This window comes from Carcharodon carcharias, chromosome 5 (genome assembly GCF_017639515.1).
Source record: "Carcharodon carcharias isolate sCarCar2 chromosome 5, sCarCar2.pri, whole genome shotgun sequence".
NCBI classification, from domain to species: domain Eukaryota; kingdom Metazoa; phylum Chordata; class Chondrichthyes; order Lamniformes; family Lamnidae; genus Carcharodon; species Carcharodon carcharias.
Window position 1 is genome coordinate 13,213,815 of NC_054471.1, and position 20,736 is coordinate 13,234,550.

Below are 20,736 nucleotides of genomic sequence, written 5' to 3' on the forward strand. Positions count from 1 at the left end.
CTGGACATCCAGTACTTTTAATTGAAAGAAACATTTCAAACAAATAGAAATGTGCTTTTTCTTCTTTTGTAAAGTGAGGGTGTGTTTAACCCTTAGAGTATTCCAGTGCCCTTTCACACAACTTTAAAGACACAAAGGTGCTGACATCATGCCATAACCGAACATTTGGCCAATCATTCTTGTTGAACTTAAAAAAAAAAGTACTCACACTGAACATTTATTTTATTCTTCCCCCTCCTCCAAAGCCATTTTCAAGCTGGGGTACATGCCCACAGGCACTGACAGCGTCCTGGTACCAAACTAGTCATTCCTTTACTGGCAGGATGATCAACTGGAGGGCATCACTGCCAAACCTAACACCGCGTTCCTGTGGATATGGCCCTTCCCGATCAGAGGTTGCTGGAACACAATCAACTGGCCAATATTCCCTTTCCGAGCCAAGGGCACTTGAGGCCAACTGTAGCGATCCTGACTGCCACCCCACTTGACAGCTATTCAACTTGTGGGATCCTCATCAGTTAGTCCCCTTCAACAGGGTGATGGGCTGTAATCCCAGACGGATTTGTACATGGTTTGGGATGATGTATTTGTAGACCAGGTCCTGCTATAATATGATACAACACAATAGGCAGGAATAGGATTGCTCCTTGGGATCCTCAGTATGGCGTGAATAGTCTTTAGAGACCTCTCTGAACCTGAGTCCAGCCATGCACTGACCGCCGTATTAAGGCTTTTCTTCTGTCCAACAGTTTTTGTTTCAGGTCAGTGGTGTATTCTCCTCCCAGTGAACAGGTCCCCACTGGTGCACAGGTGTTTGAGGGTTCCGGATCATCACCATGAGATCCTGCAAAGTCTGATGGCCACCATTCAAGAGTCAAACTCAGGACACCTCAAAACCCAAGCTATTGATGGGGCAATTGGTAAATAACAGATCAAAGGCACACACACAGCGCAGAGAGGGCAGAGGGAGTAGACTCAACTTCAAATTACGCATTAATCCTAACTCTTTTTGATAAGCTTTAAGAGAAAGGATCTCGGACAGGGGATCAGAACTCAGGATCGGAGGGTCAGGAGCAAACTACCATTGCAATCATATAAGTTGAAAGCTCCATTAGTGTACAGTGACACAGGAAGAGAGCAGCAGCTGCCTGTGACAGTAATACTATGATCAAAAGGAGGATTTGCAGACTCGTTTAACACTGAATTTTTTGAAGAACCTGAGGGTGTCACTTCCTAAAACTCATCAACGCCATCTGTTTAAAGAGGCTGTAAAGTATTTTTTGTTGAGTGGGGGGTGGGTTTCTAGAGAGAATCACATTCTCGTTGCTGTTTAATTTGCTATGTGGGGCAGGGCAGAGCCAATTCATGGCCAGTTTCAATTTGGTTGCAATGTTCTATGAAGAGAACCCCAGCAGATTTGCATGACCATTTTCCCTCCTCCTGGAGGAGTAATTTGTGGACACTGGGTGAAGACAGGGCTAGGGGCAGGAGTGGGTTCAGCAGTGATGCCACATATGATCAAACTGATGTTGACAATTGAATGAATTTTTTGTACTTCAGCCCCTCAAGAGTATAAGGCGATGAGGAAAAAAAGATTGAGGAAAAGGATCCAGATGGGCAGTGAGACACAGTGACACCACTGCGGGCTGGCATGGCCCACCACAGGCTGAAAAGTGACCACCACACCTGGATGCAATGTTTTGACTGATGAGGCAAATTCAGCTTTTGAGGTACTGGAATTTCCCTGGTCATGCGCACCACACTGACTATGAGATATGAACATGGGTAGGCTGTGCCCAGCATTGTGGTGAGAGGCCCTGGCAGTTCCTTGGGTTTCCTGTTCACTTCTCTCTCACCATCAGCTGGATTCCTGATTGGTTATTATAACTCCCGTAAGAGCCTATTAACTAATAACCCTGGACTAGCAGTACACAGTAGAATACTCCATTCTTGACAGCCAATACAGAGGTCAGAATGGTGACATTGCTCCCAGAATTAAGATCTTATTATACTGTTACAGCACCCAATAGAAAACTGTACTGCCAGCACCAGAGTGAAGAGTTAGGGGCACAAAGCCCTCCATTCTCAGGCACAGTCGGTGTGTTGGGAGACCCCAAACCCACTGGTCAAATGCACAGCCCATCTATACAGCACAAGTGGGAACACTGTCCAAAGCAGGGATATACACCATCTTGTCATTCTGTTATGTTCCTTGCGTGCAGTTTCATTTAGTTTGTTTCTGGAATAAAGTTCTCTCCTCGTTCCAATCTTCCTCCAGTACTCAAAGGGTAAAGCCAGAGGAACTCTGGGCTCACAAGCTCTAATGGTCCCAATGCTCTGCAATACGTGTAGAACCCATCCTACAGTTTACCCTTCAACCTGATCTGGCTTTAATGCCGGGGTAGAGAGTGAATCATAACCCTTGAAAATGTGCACTCTCTGGCCAATCAGAAGAAAACATGGGCTGACTCAAGAGTCCACATTCATCATATTGTCACAGTCAGGCTGTTGTCCTGGATACTCTAACTCTGGTAGGAGTACAGTCCCATAGACATCATCCTAACTGCTTCAAGATGACAGCAGACCATTTGGTAATGGGGGCATTGCAACCAAACCTGTTCCAGTCACTGCTTAGTGCATTTACAAGTATTTCCAGAGCAGCTCATTAGACTCCAAGGGAGAAGGAATCAACCTACACTCTTGCGGGGGTGGGGGGAGGTGTTGACCAGTTATATTGCTGCCCTACCCGAGACCAGCAAACTCAACACGAACAATTCTTCAAAAAAAAAGTCCTCATTGAGAGAGCTGGATTGCAGTGCCTCTGTGTAGGTGTCCCCATCCAGGGGAGTTTAACTCACTCAGCCACCCACTACAGAGGAAAGGTGTTTAACTCACTCCGTCACCCAGTAATGAGGAAAGGGGCAGAGTTTAACTCACTCCATCACCCAGTAATGAGGAAAGGGGCAGAGTTTAACTCACTCCGTCACCCAGTAATGAGGAAAGGGGCAGAGTTTAACTCACTCCGTCACCCAGTAATGAGGAAAGGGGCAGAGTTTAACTCACTCCATCACCCAGTAATGAGGAAAGGGGCAGAGTTTAACTCACTCCGTCACCCAGTAATGAGGAAAGGGACAGAGTTTAACTCACTCCATCACCCAGTAATGAGGAAAGGGACAGAGTTTAACTCACTCCATCACCCAGTACTGAGGAAAGGGGCAGAGTTTAACTCACTCTGTCACCCAGTAATGAGGAAAGGGGCAGAGTTTAACTCACTCCGTCACCCAGTAATGAGGAAAGGGGCAGAGTTTAACTCACTCCATCACCCAGTAATGAGGAAAGGGACAGAGTTTAACTCACTCCATCACCCAGTAGTGAGGAAGGGGGCAGAATTTAACTCACTCTATCACCCAGTTGTGAGGAAGGGGGCAGAGTTTAACTCACTCCGTCACCCAGTAATGAGGAAAGGGGCAGAGTTTAACTCACTCCATCACCCAGTTCTGAGGAAAGGGGCAGAGTTTAACTCACTCCGTCACCCAGTAATGAGGAAAGGGACAGAGTTTAACTCACTCCGTCACCCAGTAATGAGGAAAGGGGCAGAGTTTAACTCACTCCATCACCCAGTAATGAGGAAAGGGGCAGAGTTTAACTCACTCCGTCACCCAGTAATGAGGAAAGGGGCAGAGTTTTACTCACTCCATCACCCAGTAATGAGGAAAGGGGCAGAGTTTAACTCACTCAGTCACCCAGTAATGAGGAAAGGGGCAGAGTTTAACTCACTCCGTCACCCAGTAATGAGGAAAGGGGCAGAGTTTAACTCACTCCGTCACCCAGTACCGGGGAAAGGGGCAGAGTTTAACTCACTCCGTCACCCAGTACTGAGGAAAGGGGCAGAGCTTAACTCACTCCATCACCCAGTCATGAGGAAAGGGGCAGAGTTTAACTCACTCCGTCACCCAGTACCGGGGAAAGGGGCAGAGTTTAACTCACTCCGTCACCCAGTAATGAGGAAAGGGGCAGAGTTTAGCTCATTCAGTCACCCAGTACTGAGGAAAGGGACAGAGTTTAACTCACTCCGTCACCCAGTAATGAGGAAAGGGGCAGAGTTTAACTCACTCCGTCACCCAGTACCGGGGAAAGGGGCAGAGTTTAACTCACTCCGTCACCCAGTAATGAGGAAAGGGGCAGAGTTTAACTCACTCCATCACCCAGTAATGAGGAAAGGGGCAGAGTTTAACTCACTCCATCACCCAGTATTGAGGAAAGGGGCAGAGTTTAACTCACTCCATCACCCAGTAATGAGGAAAGGGGCAGAGTTTAACTCACTCCATCACCCAGTATTGAGGAAAGGGGCAGAGTTTAACTCACTCCATCACCCAGTAATGAGGAAAGGGGCAGAGTTTAACTCACTCCGTCACCCAGTAATGAGGAAAGGGGCAGAGTTTAACTCACTCCGTCACCCAGTATTGAGGAAAGGGGCAGAGTTTAACTCACTCCGTCACCCAGTAATGAGGAAAGGGGCAGAGTTTAACTCACTCCATCACCCAGTACCGGGGAAAGGGGCAGAGTTTAACTCACTCCGTCACCTAGTAATGAGGAAAGGGGCAGAGTTTAACTCACTCCGTCACCCAGTAATGAGGAAAGGGGCAGAGTTTAACTCACTCCGTCACCCAGTATTGAGGAAAGGGGCAGAGTTTAACTCACTCCGTCACCCAGTAATGAGGAAAGGGGCAGAGTTTAACTCACTCCATCACCCAGTACCGGGGAAAGGGGCAGAGTTTAACTCACTCCGTCACCCAGTAACGTGGAAAGGGGCAGAGTTTAACTCACTCCATCACCCAGTAATGAGGAAAGGGGCAGAGTTTAACTCACTCCGTCACCCAGTATTGAGGAAAGGGGCAGAGTTTAACTCACTCCGTCACCCAGTAATGAGGAAAGGGGCAGAGTTTAACTCACTCCATCACCCAGTACCGGGGAAAGGGGCAGAGTTTAACTCACTCCATCACCCAGTAATGTGGAAAGGGGCAGAGTTTAACTCACTCCATCACCCAGTAATGAGGAAAGGGGCAGAGTTTAACTCACTTTGTCACCCAGTAATGAGGAAAGGGGCAGAGTTTAACTCACTCCATCACCCAGTAATGAGGAAAGGGGCAGAGTTTAACTCACTCCATCACCCAGTATTGAGGAAAGGGACAGAGTTTAACTCACTCCATCACCCAGTAATGTGGAAAGGGGCAGAGTTTAACTCATTCCATCACCCAGTAATGAGGAAAGGGGCAGAGTTTAACTCATTCAGTCACCCAGTAATGAGGAAAGGGGCAGAGTTTAACTCACTCCTTCACCCAGTAATGAGGAAAGGGGCAGAGTTTAACTCACTCCGTCACCCAGTAATGAGGAAAGGGGCAGAGTTTAACTCACTCCGTCACCCAGTAATGAGGAAAGGGGCAGAGTTTAACTCACTCCATCACCCAGTAATGAGGAAAGGGGCAGAGTTTAACTCACTCCATCACCCAGTATTGAGGAAAGGGACAGAGTTTAACTCACTCCATCACCCAGTAATGTGGAAAGGGGCAGAGTTTAACTCACTCCATCACCCAGTATTGAGGAAAGGGGCAGAGTTTAACTCACTCCGTCACCCAGTAATGAGGAAAGGGGCAGAGTTTAACTCACTCCATCACCCAGTAATGAGGAAAGGGGCAGAGTTTAACTCACTCCATCACCCAGTAATGAGGTAAGGGGCAGAGTTTAACTCACTCCGTCACCCAGTAATGAGGAAAGGGGCAGAGTTTAACTCACTCCGTCACCCAGTAATGAGGAAAGGGGCAGAGTTTAACTCACTCCGTCACCCAGTACTGAGGAAAGGGGCAGAGTTTAGCTCTCTCTGGCACCCAGTATTGAGGAAAGGGGCAGAGCTTAACTCTCTCCATCACCCAGTACCGGGGAAAGGGGCAGAGTTTAACTCAACTCACCAGCTGCTCTATTCAGTTCCCACTGTGGTACTTTCCGTCTTTCTCTTTGCCCATTGCTGCAAACTCTGCCCAATCTTGTGACTGGAACCTGTTGCCATACCAATACCCCATCTGCTCTCCTGATCTGTGTCACTGGGCACCGTATATATAGTGTAACCTGGTGCAGATGCACACACACAGTGACACAAGGACAACAAAACCTCCCTCTAACATCTCCAGCTCACTTCCGGCTCCGAAGGCGCTTGGCACGGGTGGGTAAGTCCGAGGCAGTGCTCTCAGGTGGTGCCTTCTTGCGTTTGTTTTGCCCACTGGTGGCTTGCCCACCTGCAGCTCCTGTCTCGATGACTCGTTCCAGCAGCTCCTGCAGGTCCTTGATCTTCTGCTCGTTCTGCTGGTGTTTGAGGGCATGTTCAGCCAGCTTTCGGTCCAGTTCAGCAAGGCGGGCATTCTGCTCACCAATGATCTGGTTCTGCTCCAGGATCTTCTGATCCTGGTCCTGCAGTTGCTTTAGCTGCTCCTGGAACTTGACACGGAACTCCGAGACCTCACGCCTGGTGGCTGTCACATTCAATCCCTGTGCCTTCATCTGCTGCTGGAGTTTGCAGAGCTCTTGCCGGGCTGGATTCTGCTTGGAGAAGAGCTGCACAGCTGTCAGTGTGGTCGATGGCCCGGGAACTGCACACAAAACAAGAAACAAAACACCATTAAAATCCAAACCACAACCCATGTTGCTTTGCTCCTCACTCTCTCTCTCTTTTCCTCCAGCAGGTCCAATTCCATGAACAGTCCTCTGGTACTCCACCCTGTTGGCAACTGTGTGCCAGGAAAAGCCCATTTCAATGCAGGCAATGCATTGGGCATGGTTACATTAGGATTGCGGTTATGCTACAGAACAAGTAAGCCAGAGGCTTGGAGACATGTTTAGAGATTGCACCATCAAAGTTAGGGAGCAACTCACGCCTCAGGGACCAGGCAGAAAAGGAGACACAGAAAAAGAGAGAGTGGGGGGGTGGGGGAGAGAGGGTGGGGGTACACGGGTGGACGGTGAGAGCGGGGCCGGGGGTGGGGTGGGAGAGGAGAGAGCGTACCCTCTCATTCTTCTAAACTCCAGTGAGTACAGGCCTTGTTGGTCCAATCTCTACTCACACAACAATCCTGCCGTCGCAGGAATTAGTCTGGTGAACCTTCGCTGCGCTCCCTCTATGGCAAGTATATCCTTTCTTAGGAAAGGAAACCAAAACTGTACACAATACATCAGGTGTGGTCTCACCACGGCCCTGTATAGCCGCAGTAAGACTTCCTTATTTTTATATTCTATTCCATTTGCAATAAACACCAGTCACCCAGTACTGGGGCAAGGGGCAGAGTTAACTCAGTTTAAGACCCAGAGTAAACTCAGTTTACTCCTGTGCTCAAATCTTCTCACAATGAAGGCCAACATACCATTTGCCTTAACTGCTTGCTGTACCTGCATGCTTCAGTGATCGGTGTACAAGGACACCCAAGTCCCTTTGCACATCAACATTTCTCAATCCATCACCATTTAAATAATACTGTCATTGTGTTTTTCCCACCAAAGTGGATAACTTCATACTTATCCACGTTCTACTGCACCTGCCAAACATTTGCCCATTCACTCAACTTGTCTAAATCATCTTGAAGCCTCTTAACATCCTCCTCACCACTCTCATTCCCACCTAGTTGTGTTGTCAGCACACTTGGAAGTATTACATTTGGTTTCCTCATCCAAATCATTGATATATATTGTGAATAGCTGGGGCCCAAGCACTGATCCCTGCGGTACCCCACTAGTCACCACCTGCCACTCCAAAAAAGACCCATTTATTCCTATTCTGTTCGCTGTCTGTTAACCCGTTCTCAATCCATGCCAATATATTACCTCCAATCCCATGTGCTTTAATTGTGCACACTAACTTATGTGACATGTAAACTTTATGAAAATCCCAATACACCACACCCATTGGTTCTCCCTTATCTATCCTACTGGTTACATCCTCAAAAAAACTCCAGTAGGTTTGTCAAACTTGATTTCCCTTTCATAAATCCATGTTGACTTTGTCTCATCCTGTTGAAATTTTCTAATTTTACAATTTATATAAATGACTTGGATGAAGGGACTGAAGGTATGGTTGCTACATTTGCTGATGACACAAAGATAGGTAGGAAAGTAATTTGTGGAGAGGACATAGGGAGGCTACAAAAAGATATAGATAGGTTAAGTGAGACAAATGGGCAAAGATCTGACAAATGGAGTATAATGTGGGCAAATGTGAAATTGTTCATTTTGGCAGAAGGAATAAAAGGAAGATTATCTAAATGGTGAGAGATTGCAGAGCTCTCAGATTCAGAGGGATCTGGGTGTCCTGGAATTACAAAAGGTTAATATGCAGCTACAGCAGGCAATTAGGAAAGCTAATAGAATGTTATCATTTATTGTGAGAGGAACTGATTACAAAAGTAGGGAGGTTACGCTTCAGTTATACAGGGCATTGGTGAGACCACATCTAGAGTATTCTGCCAGTACTAGTCTCCTTATTTAAAGAAAGATGTAAATGTGTTAGAAGCAGTTCAGAGAAGGTTTACTAGATTAATGCTAGGAATGGGTGGGTTGTCTTATGAGGAAAGGCTGGACAATTTAGGCTTGTATCCACTGGAATTTAGAAGAGTAAGAGGCAACTTGATTGAAACCTTTAAGATCCTGAAGGGTCTTGACAAGGTGGATGTTTCCTCTTGTGGGAGAATCTAGAACTAGGGGTGACTGTTTAAAAATAAGGGGTCATTCATTTAAGACACAGATGAGGAGAAGTTTTCTCTCTGAGGGTTGAGTCTATGGAACACTCTTCCTTAAAAGGCAGTGGAAACAGAGTCTTTGAATTTTTTTTTTAAGGTACAGCTTGATAGATTCTCATGTTTGCTACTTTCCTAGCAACTTTATATGACTCCTCCTTGCATCTAATACTATCCTTAATTTATTTCGTTAGCCATCGTTGGGCCACTTTTCCTGTTGTGTTTCTGCACCAGAAAGGAATATATAACTGTTGCAATGCATACATTCGTTCCTTAAATATTTGCCATTGCCTGTCCACCATCATAGCTTTTAATGAAGTTCGTCAATCTATCTTAGCCAATTCACCTCTCAAACCTTCATAGTTTCCTATGTTTCCTAGTTTTGCATTGGACTATTTCACTTTCCATCCTAATGAAGAATTCGATCCTGTTATGGTTACTCTTCCCTAAAGGGCCCCACACAATAAGATTATCCCCATCTCATTGTACAATATCAAAACTGTTGTAAAGAACATGCCTTTTTATTTTCTGTTGGACAGTGGATTAGAATTACAATGGCTGCAGGTTGAAAGACATGTCCACTGGAACAGGATAAGAGATATATACAATGTTGCAGTCCTGGAACAGAGTGTGCCATGAAAGACAGGATGGTGCCGGAAAGGAGTCCCGACAGGATGGTGCCGGAAAGGAGTCCTGGACCAGGGGAGTTGCCTGGCAACAATGTTTTAATTGGCTCCTAACCAGGTGACCAGGTTTTGTGTGAGGACAGTGCAGCTGAATAGCTCCTAACCTGAAAGGAACAAGACCTTAAACCTCTCTCTCCTGTGTGGAAGATTCCAGTAATTCCACAACAATAGTTTTTTTTCTCTCCTCATGTCTCTAGAACCTGCTCTCTCTCAAAATCCCTGTCAAAAGGCAAAGGGGAAAATCACTGTTAGAGAATTGAAAATCACTGTTAGAGAATTGAAAAGCAAGTTCTCAACTAGTGAACTAAAGACCGAAAGTGCTGGAAGACCACCTCCTGTCATCAAGAGCTGAAAGGTATTTGGAAGACATCAATCAAAATTGACCCATCGAATCCTGTACTCCGGAACTGGTGATACTGAACTGTTTTATCCCACCTTTAAAATCCATGTTTTGTGTGCTTTATGTGTTTTGTATGTGTGCATATAGTGATTTAAGAAGGGGTTGAGTTTATTTTATAGAGTTAAAAATTAGCAGTTTACATTTCTTTCTTCTGCCACTGGTTAATGACAGTTAGTTCAATAAATAGTTATTTACTTATTAAACCTGGTGCTCATATTCTGTTAACCTAAATTAAACAGTTAGGTAGAATTGGGGCAATCTGATGGTTTGTACAAACTTTTCACACATGTCACAGCCTGGGGAACAGTGGGGCTTAATATTGCAGCGCACTATCTCCAGTAGGTTGTGACAAAAGGGCTTTAAACTAAATAGTGGGGGAGAAGGGTTCTGGAGAGGGAATGCATAGGCTAAAAAAGCAAAAGAATCTGGCAGCATTGCAGGGCAGTTATTTAGGCAATGAAATCGAGTATGACAGGAAGGGACAGAGTGTACAAACATGAAAAAAAGCAGGAAATAGGGTCAAAGGGAGAAAAAAATGGTCAATGGCAACATTAATGGCTCTTTATTTAAATGCACATAGTATTTGGAACAAAATAAGTGAATTAACGGCACAAATAGAGGTTAGTGGGTATGATCTTATAGCCATTACGGAGGTATGATTACAAGATCAAAGCTGGAAACTAAATATTCTAAATATTTTAGAAAGCACAGGCAGGAAGGAAAGGGTGGTGTGGGGTAGCTTTGTTAGTACGAGATGGAATAAGAATGATAGCAAGAAATGATCTTGGACAGAAAGATGTCAAATCCATATGGGTAGATGTAAGAAATAACAAGGGGAAGATGATTACTGGTGGGAGTAGTTTATAGGCCCCCCAACAACAGCTATACCTTAGGAGAGAGAATAAATTAGGAGATAATGAGGGTGTCTTCATGTAGATTGGGAGGGGGGCAGCGCGGGCAAGGGAGGGGGCAGCACGGGCAAGGGAGGGGGGCAGTGCGGGCAAGGGAGGGGGGCAGCGCGGGCAAGGGAGGGGGGCAGCGCGGGCAAGGGAGGGGGGCAGCGCGGGCAAGGGAGGGGGCAGCGCGGGCAAGGGAGGGGGCAACGCGGGCAAGGGAGGGGGCAACGCGGGCAAGGGAGGGGGGCAGCGCGGGCAAGGGAGGGGGGCAGCGCGGGCAAGGGAGGGGGCAGCGCGGGCAAGGGAGGGGGCAGCGCGGGCAAGGGAGGGGGGCAGTGCGGGCAAGGGAGGGGGGCAGCACAGGGAAGGGAGGGGGCAGCGCAGGGAAGGGAGGGGGCAGCGCAGGGAAGGGAGGGGGCAGCACAGGGAAGGGAGGGGGCAGCACAGGGAAGGGAGGGGGCAGCACAGGGAAGGGAGGGGGCAGCGCAGGGAAGGGAGGGGGGCAGCGCAGGGAAGGGAGGGGGGCAGCGCAGGGAAGGGAGGGAGAGAGGGCACAGTGTGGGGAAGGAGGGAGGAGGGCAACATGAGGAATGAGGGAGAGGGCAGCATGGGGAAGGAGTGAGGGAGGGAGTGGGGCAGCGTGGGGAAGGAGCAGAGTGGGGAAGGAGAGAGGGAGGGAGGGGTCAGAGTGGGGAAGGAGTGAGGGAGGGAGGGGGCAGAGTGAGGAAGGAGCAGAGTGGGGAAGGAGTGAGGGAGGGAGGGGGCAGAGTGGGGAAGGAGAGAGGGAGGGAGGGGGCAGAGTGAGGAAGGAGCAGAGTGGGGAAGGAGTGAGGGAGGGAGGGGGCAGAGTGAGGAAGGAGCAGAGTGGGGAAGGAGTGAGGGAGGGAGGGGGCAGAGTGAGGAAGGAGCAGAGTGGGGAAGGAGTGAGGGAGGGAGGGGGCAGAGTGGGGAAGGAGAGAGGGAGGGAGGGGGCAGAGTGAGGAAGGAGCAGAGTGGGGAAGGAGTGAGGGAGGGAGGGGGCAGAGTGAGGAAGGAGCAGAGTGGGGAAGGAGTGAAGGAGGGAGGGGGCAGAGTGAGGAAGGAGCAGAGTGGGGAAGGAGTGAGGGAGGGAGGGGGCAGAGTGGGGAAGGAGAGAGGGAGGGAGGGGGCAGAGTGAGGAAGGAGCAGAGTGGGGAAGGAGTGAGGGAGGGAGGGGGCAGAGTGAGGAAGGAGCAGAGTGGGGAAGGAGTGAGGGAGGGAGGGGGCAGAGTGGGGAAGGAGAGAGGTAGGGAGGGGGCAGAGTGGGGAAGGAGTGAGGGAGGGAGGGGGCAGAGTGGGGAAGGAGAGAGGGAGGGAGGGGGCAGAGTGAGGAAGGAGAGAGGGAGGAATGGGGCAGAGTGGGGAAGGAGAGAGGTAGAGGAGGGAGGCAGAGTGGGGAAGGAGAGAGAGAGGCAGAGTGGAAAGGAAAGCTGGCAAAAAATTGAGTTTCAGGGGTGCTGTGGATGAGACACAGAAGCTGTGCTATTCAGAACTTGTTTGGGCGATTTCGTGTTATCCAATTTGAATTTGTACAGTACTTGTCATAATCAGTGATTCACTTTATTTTGCAAGCTTTTCCAGCTAGGAACATAGTGCTTTACACATATAGTACAGTATTTGAATTTGTACATTGGTTTTTCTGGGCTAGAAATGACCTAAGGAACCTAATTGACTTTAATGTTGATTCCTATGGGACATCATAATTCACTTGGAAGCTGTTTCACTTTAATGTCGCGATTTTCGGGAATGCAACGGTAACTTTAAATGGGGACTTACTGTATGCGTAGATGCATGTGTGTGTGCTCCAAGTCAACCACACACACATTGGGAGCAACATCCTTCTACAATCTCCCGGCAAAATTCCAGGGTCCCCAAGGCGACACAATGAAGCAATTCAAACATTTGGGGGAAGTACCTGGCGTGACTCCGAGCAGACGACCCGACATATCTGAACCGCTCAGCTTCTTCTTCAGGATGGGCACAATCTTCTCATCAAAGTATTCCATGGCCATGGAGGAGATGTCTCTTAGCTCCTGCAGGACCTCGTGGGCTCTCTGAGGGGACCGGGTGGAGTTTACATACCTCAGAACCCGGTAAATCTCATCGATTACCTGCATGACATGTAACAACACACCAGACAAGTGGATAACAGCACACAGCAAAGAAGCAGATAACAGAGAAACTCAGACCTCTACCATTTCCCATCAAACTCTCCCAGGGCAGGTTCAGCACAGGTTAGCAACCAGGTAAAGCTCCCTCGACACTGTCCCACCACACCCACACAGGCCAGGTACTGCACAGGTTAGATACAGAGTGAAGTTCCCTTGACACTGCCCACCTGCCATTCTCCGGGGCAGGTACAGATGGGGTTAGATATCAAAAAAGCTCCATCGACACAAATAAAAACCAAGTGCTGGAAAAGCTCAGTCTGAAAGCAACTGTGGAGAGAGAAATCGTTTTGAGTCTAATCTGACATCTTCAGAACTACTACTTCAGTTCTGAAGAGTCTTTTGATTTGAAAATTTAACACCCTCTACACTGTCCCCATCAGACACTCCCAGGACAGGTACAGCATAGGATTAGATACAGAGTAAAGCTCCCTCTGCACTATGCAGAGATGTTGCCAGACCAGCTGAGTTATTCCAGCAATTTCTGTTTTGATTTCAGATTTCCAGCATCAGCAGTACTTTGCTTTTATTTCACTCCCTCTGCGATGACCCATCAAACACTCCCAGGACAGGTACAACACAGTCAGATACAAAGTAAAGCTCCCTCTACACTGTCCTCATCAAACACTCCAAGCTCAGGTTCAGCACGGTTAGCAACAAAGTAAGGCTCCCTCCCAACTGCAGAAATTCACCAAGACTCCTTAGACAGCACCTTCTAAACACACTACCATCTAGAAGGACAACGGCAGTAGGTACACCACCACCTGGAAGTTCCCCTCTAAGCCATTCAAAATCCTGACTTGGAAATATATTATCATTCTTTCATAGTCGCTGGGTCAATATCATTCAGAGGGCTTTTTTTTTTTAAAAAAGAGTCAACCACATTGCTGTCACATGTAGGCCAGGTGGTACTGATGGCTAATGTCCTTTAGGGAAGGAGATTTGTGAACCAGATGGGTTTTCACAACAATCGGCAATGGTTTCATGGTCATAAGACTTTTTAATTCCAGTTTTTTATTAGATTCAAATTTCAACATCTGCCATGGCAGGATTTGAACCCAGGTCATTACCCTTGGTCTCTGGAATAATAGTCCAGTGCCAATAACATTATGCCACCGCCTCCCTTTGCTAAGAGCTAAGAAACAGCAAAGGGCAGCAGACATTGGTTGGAGTTGTTTATCGGCCACCAAACAGTCGCTGTAATGTGGGGCATGGTATTAATCAGGAGATGAGAGAAGCGTGTAGCATGGGCAATACAGAAATCATGGGGGTGAATTCAATCTGCATATAGACTGGGTAAATCAATTAAGCACTAATGCTGTGAAAGACGAGTTTCTGGAGTGTGTTAGGGATGGTTTTCTAGAGCAATATGTTGAGGAGCTGACTTGTGGACAGGCTATTTTAGATCTAGTATTATGGGATGAAAAAGGGCTAATTAATTAATCAGAATTACCTAGAAAAACTCAGGTAATTCTGCTTTTGTTTTGGATTTCCAGCATCTGCAGTTTTTTTTGTTTTTATCTAATTAATTAATCCTTTAGGGATGAATGACCACAATATGATAGAATTTTACATTATGTTTGAAAGTGGGGGAGTTCATTCTGAAGCAAGGGTTCTAAAGTCGAATAAAGGAAATTATGAAGGTATGAGGGACAAATTGGCTGAGGTGGATTGGGAAAATACATTAAAAGGTATGACTGTACCAATGTCTAGTCTTCATAGAACTATTACATAGCTTACAGCACCTATACATTTCTTTAAGGTGCAAAAGCCCAAAAAAATTCAGTCAACTGTGGCTGACGAAGGAAGGTAAGGATTGTATAAGATTAAGAAAAGGATTATAAAGTTGCCAGACATAGTAGTAAACCTGAGGATTGGGAGGTTTTTTAGAATATAGCAAAGGAAGACCAAGAAGCTGTTAAGGAAAGGGAGAATAGAATATGAATGCAATCTAGCAAGAAACATAAAAACGGACTGTAAAAGCATCTATAGATATATAAAAAGGAAGTGTTTGGCTGAGACAAATGTGGGTCCATTACAGGCAGAGTCACGAGAATTCATAATGGGGGGGGAGTAGAGAAGTTAAATGTTTTCACTGAGGAAGATGCAGGAAAACTCCCATGTTTAGCGATCTAAGGGACTAGGGAGAATGAGGAGTTTAAGGAAATTAGTATACGTAAGAAGGTTGTATTGGGGAAATTAATGGGACTGAAAGTTGATAAGTTCCCAGGACTTGGTATTCTGCATCCCAGAATATTGAAAGAGGTTGCTATAAAGGTAGTGGATGCATTAGCGATCATTTTCCAAAATTCTATAGATTCTGGAATGATTCCTGAAGATTGGAAGGTAGCAAATGTTACCCCACTAGTTAAGAAGGGAGGGAGAGAGAAAAGAGGGAACCACAGGCCTGTTAGCCTTACAAAGGATAATGCTAGACTCAAGGATGTGATAAATGGATATTTTGATGATCATGACCAGATTGATAGTCGGCATGGATTTGCAAATGGGAAATCACGTTTGATGAACTTGGGAGTTTTTTTGAGGATGTAACGAACAAAATTGATAAAGGGGAGTTGATGGACATAGTATTCTTGGATTTTCAGAAGGCTTGTGATAAAGTCCCCCACAGGAGGTTGATTAGCAAAATAAAAACACAGGGGATAGGAGGCAATATGCTGGCATGGATTAAGGACTGGCTAACAGGCAGAAAACAGAGAGTAGGAATAAATGGGTCATTCTCACATTGGCAGGCTGGGACTAGTGGGGTACCACAAGGATCAGTACTTGGGACCCAGCTATTCACAATCTATATCAATCATTTGGATGTGGGGACCAAATGTACTATTTCCAATTTTGCAGACAGTACAAAGCTAGGCGGGAATGGAAATTGTGAGGAAGATGTAAAGCAGCTACAGAAGCATTTGGACAGACTTTTAGTGAGTGGGCAAGAACATGGCAGATGGAATGTAATGTGGAAAAATGACAGGTTATCCACTTTGGTAGAAGGAACAGGTGTGCAGAGTTTTTTCTACATGGTAAGAGATTTAAAAAGTGTAGATGTACAAAGGGATCTGGGTTTCCTTGTCCATAAGTCACTGAAAGCTAAGATGCAGGTGCAGCAGGCAATTAGGAGGGTTAATGGAATGTTAGCCTTTATTGTAAGAGGATTTGAGTACTAGAGTAGTGAAGTCTTGCTTCAACTGTATAGAAGCTTGGTTAGACTGCACCTGCAGTTTTGGTCCCCTTACTTCAGAAAGGATATTATTGCCATAGAAGGATTGCGATGAAGGATCACCAGACACGTTCCGGGAATGGCGAGACTGCCTTATGAAGAGAGATTGGGGAAACTGGGCCTGTATTCTCTAGAGTTTCGAAGAATGAAAGATTATCTCATTGAAACCTACAAAATACTTAAAGGAATAGACAGGGTAGATGCAGGTAAGATGTTTCCCCTGGTTGGAGAGTTTAGAACCAGGGGACACAATTTCAAAATAAGAGGGAAGCCACTTAGGACCGAGATGAGGAGAAATTTCTTTACTCAGAGGGTTGTGAATCTTTGGAGTTCTCTACCCCAGAGGGCCGTGGAAGCTCAGTCACTGAGTATATTTAAGGTAGAGATTGATAAATTTCTGATGAACAATAATGTAAAGAGTTATGGGGATAGTGTGGGTAAGTGTTCGATCGGCCATGATCGTATTGCATGGTGGAGCAGGCTCGATGGGCTGAATGGCCTACTCCTGTTCCTATGTTCCTACACTGTCTCATTACACACGCCTGGGGCAGCTACAACACAGGATACATACAGAGCAAAGCTCTCTCTACACTGTCCCTATCAAACACTCTCCGGGCAGGTACAGCACGAGGTTAGATATACAATAAAGCTCCACCTCCACAAATAAAAACAAAGTGCTGGAAAGGCTTGGTATGGAAGCAACTGTGGAGAGAGAAATAGTTTTGAGTTTAAACTGATTCATCTTCAGAGCTACTACTTCAGTTCTGAACAGTCATATTTGATTTAAAAATTTAACTCTTTCTCTATGCACAGATGCTGAATTTATCTTGCACTTTGTTTTGATTTCAGATTTCCAGCATCTGCAGTATTTTGCTTTTACATTACTCCCTCTACACTGTCCCATCAAACACTCCCAGGTACAGCATAGGGGTTAGATACAGAGTAAAGCTCCCTCTACACTGTCCCCATCAAACACTCCCAGGGCAGGTATAGCACGGGGTTAGATACAGAGTAAAGCTCCCTCTACGCTATCCGCATGAAACACTCCCAGGACAGGTAGAGCACGGGGTTAGATCAAGGGTAAAGCTCTCTCTACACTGTCCCCATCAAACACTCCCAGGGCAGGTACAGCACAGGGTTAGGTACAGAGTAAAGCTCCCTCTACACTGTCCCCATCAAATTCACTAGCTCAGGTACAGCACAGGTTACATACAGGTTAAAGCTCCCTCTACTGTCCCTATTAAACACTCCAGGGCAGATACAGCACAGGGTTGGATACAAAGTAAAGCTTGTTTTAACTACATGACAACATTAATGTAGTTACCTACATTACAATGACCTTAGTTCAAACGTATTTCATTGTTTGTAAAACACTCTACAACATCCTGAGGTTATGAAAGGTGTTACATAAACGAAAGCCTATTTTCTGCTCTTTTAATGTCCCCCATATTTTTAACTAAGGGAGAAGATTCTCAGCCCATGATACTAGGCCAGTTTCTAAAACACCCCAGATTTGGAAGTCGTCTGAGTCACTCACATCCCCCATGACTCCGTCGCCCCATTCTGCACCCACCTTGCCGGGGATGAAGCAGCAGAGATTGGTGTCGACATATTTCATGAAGGTCATGTTGAGCAGGGACAGTCTGGTCTCCACTGCTGCCAAGATATCTGCGTGACGTGCCAGTGAGTGATTCCTACGCTCCGACTCCCGCCTGCAAGAAGAGAGAATTAACCCTTACCGTGTAGAGTTCCCTTAAGTTCAACCCAATGGGGAGCCCAGATCCTTGTATGTTTCTCCATCATTTTGATCTCTCTCCTTCACTTCATGCTACAGTCAGGGGTCCCCTTTATTTCCCCCTCGACTTCACCCCCAGCTGTTGTGCTCCACCTCCCCCATCGTCCTATGGCAGAAACGGAGAATGAACCAGACCACTGGCAATATTAGTGTTGCCTTTGACCTTGATATGAGGTTCTGACTAGAAACCCGCATCATGACCAAGACCACCTATTCCAACTTTGCATGATAGCCTGACTCTGCCCTTCCCTCAGCTTAGCGAGGGAAGCTGCTGAAACATTAATTAATGTCTTTCTGTCATGTCTAGACTTGACTATTCAAATGCTCTCCAGGCTGACTTCCCACCTTCCACCTTCTCTGCTACCTGTCTCCTAACTCACATTTGCTGAGCAACATTGGCTCCCATTCCAGCAACGCCTCAATTTTAAAATTCAGAATAAAAGCAGAAAATGCTGAAAATACTCAGCAGGTCAGACTGTATCTATGGAGACAGAAACAGAGTTAATGTTTCAGCTCGATGACCCTTCATCAGAATTTGCCCCCTTGTTTTCAAATTTCTCCATGGCCTTGACTCTCCATATCTTTGTTACTGTTGTGCATCATCCTGATCCTACTGCAACCCTTTCCCCATCCCTGAGACTCAGAGTTGCTCAACTTCTTTATCAATTCATTCACAGGATGTGGGCACTGCTGGTTAAGCCAGTATTTATTGCCCATCCCTAATTGCCCTTGCGCAAGTAGAGGTGGGTACCTTCCTGAATACAACTCAGTGGCTCGCTAGACCATATCACGGGTAGTTGAGAGTTAATCACATTGCTCTGCTTCTGGACTACCATGTAGGCCAGACCAGGTAATGACAGCAGATTACCTTCCCTAAAGGACATTAGTGAACCAGATGAGTTATTTACAATAATCTGGTAATTTCATGATCATCATTACTGATACAAGGTTTTATTCTAGATTTACTTAATTAATTACAAAATTAGTTACAGAAAAATCAGATATGGGACTTTCCAGGTTTAACTGTCAAGAGCTCTCGGAAGACTCCCAAATTTGGATCACAGGTTTTCTCACCTGTAGAAACATGGTAATTGTGAAAAAGCGAGATATGTCATATCACCAGCAACATCTGCAAAATATCCATTAATGGCAAAGGACAGTGGTTGAGAATGATCTCCATTAGGAACTGCAATGATCTGAGGGGGCTGGGAATCTGACATCATCAGCTTAATACGTTGATACCACAATGATAACATAAGAACTAGGGGCAGGAGTAGGCAATTCAGCCCCTCAAGCCTGTCCCACCATTCAATACGATCATGGCTGATCTCATTTCGGCCTCAACTCCAATTTTCCGCCTTCTCCCCATAACCTTTCAACTAATTAAAAATCTGTCTATATCGTCCTTAAATTTATTCAGCGTCCCAGCATCCACTGCACTCGGAGGTAGTGAATTCCACAGATTCACGACCCTTTGAGAAAAGTAATTCCTCCTCACCGTTTGCAAACCTCCAAACCTCTGGGACATCGCGTGCATCTAGAGAGGATTGGAAAATGATCCTTAGAGCATCATTATTTCCTCCCTGGCTTCATTCAACAGCTGGGATACAATCCAACTGGCCCTGGTGACTTATCCACCTTCAAGGATGCCAGTCCCTCCACTACTTCCTCCCTCACTATATCTAAATTTCACAGAACCTCTGTGCAGCAGAGGCCCTTCGGCCCATCGAGTCTGCACCGACATGTGAGAAACACCTGACCTACCTACCTAATTCCATTTACCAGCACTTGGCCCATAGCCTTGAATGTTATGACGTGCCAAGTGCTCATCCAGGTACTTTTTAAAGGATGTGAGACAACCCGCATCCACTACCCTCCCAGGCAGCACATTCCAGACTGTCACCACCTTCTGGGTAAAAAAGCTATTCCTCACATCCCCCCAAACCTCCTGCCCCTCACCTTGAACTAGTGTCCCCTCATGACTGACCCTTCAACTAAGGGGAATAGCTGCTCCCTATCCACCCTGTCCATGCCCCTCATAGTCTTGTACACCTCGATCAGGTCGCCCCTCAGTCTTGTCTGCTCCAACGAAAACAACACAAGTCTATCCAACCTCTCTTCATAACTTAAATGTTTCATCCCAGGCAACATCCTGGTGAACCTCCTCTGCACCCCCTCCAGTGCAATCACATCCTTCCTATAATGTGGCGACCAGAACTGCACACAGTACTCCAGCTGTGGTCTCACCAAGGTTCTATACAACTCCAACATGACCTCCCTACTTTTGTAATCTATGCCTTGACTGATAAAGGCAAGTGTCCCGTATGCCTTTTTCATCACCCCACTAACATGCCCCTCTGCCTTCAGAGATCTATGGACACACACGCCAAGGTTTCTTTGTTCCTCAGAACTTCCTAGTGTCATGCAGGTCATTGAATACTTCCTTGTCAAATTTCTCCTTCCAAAGTGCATCACTTCACACTTATCAGGGTAAAATTCCATCTGCCACTTATCTGTCCATTTGACCATTTCGTCTATATCTTCCTGTAGCCCAAGGCACTCAACCTCACTGTTAACAACCCAGCCAATCTTTGTGTCATCTGCAAACTTACTACTCCTACCCCTCACATAGTCATCTATGTCGTTTATATAAATGACGAATAATAAGGAACCCAGCAAAGGATCCCTGTGGTATGCCACTGGACACTGGCTTCCAGTAACTAAAGCATCCTCCTGTCATCACCCTCTGTCTCCTACAACTAAGCCA

The 20,736-nt window shown here is 46.4% G+C and overlaps 1 protein-coding gene across 1 annotated transcript in view; it reads right to left on the reverse strand.

Annotated features, from left to right (window-relative positions):
- Positions 1-204: 204 nt before the first annotated feature.
- Positions 205-20,736, reverse strand: part of fbxo28 (F-box protein 28) — a 63,193-nt gene continuing 42,661 nt past the window's right edge. The window contains exons 3-5 of the mRNA XM_041187693.1: positions 17,748-17,886; positions 12,690-12,885; positions 205-6,641 (exon numbers count right to left, since the gene is read on the reverse strand). Coding sequence (XP_041043627.1) covers positions 6,187-6,641; positions 12,690-12,885; positions 17,748-17,886 — 790 coding nt within the window. The 3' untranslated portion in view covers positions 205-6,186. The remainder of the gene's footprint in view (positions 6,642-12,689; positions 12,886-17,747; positions 17,887-20,736) is intronic.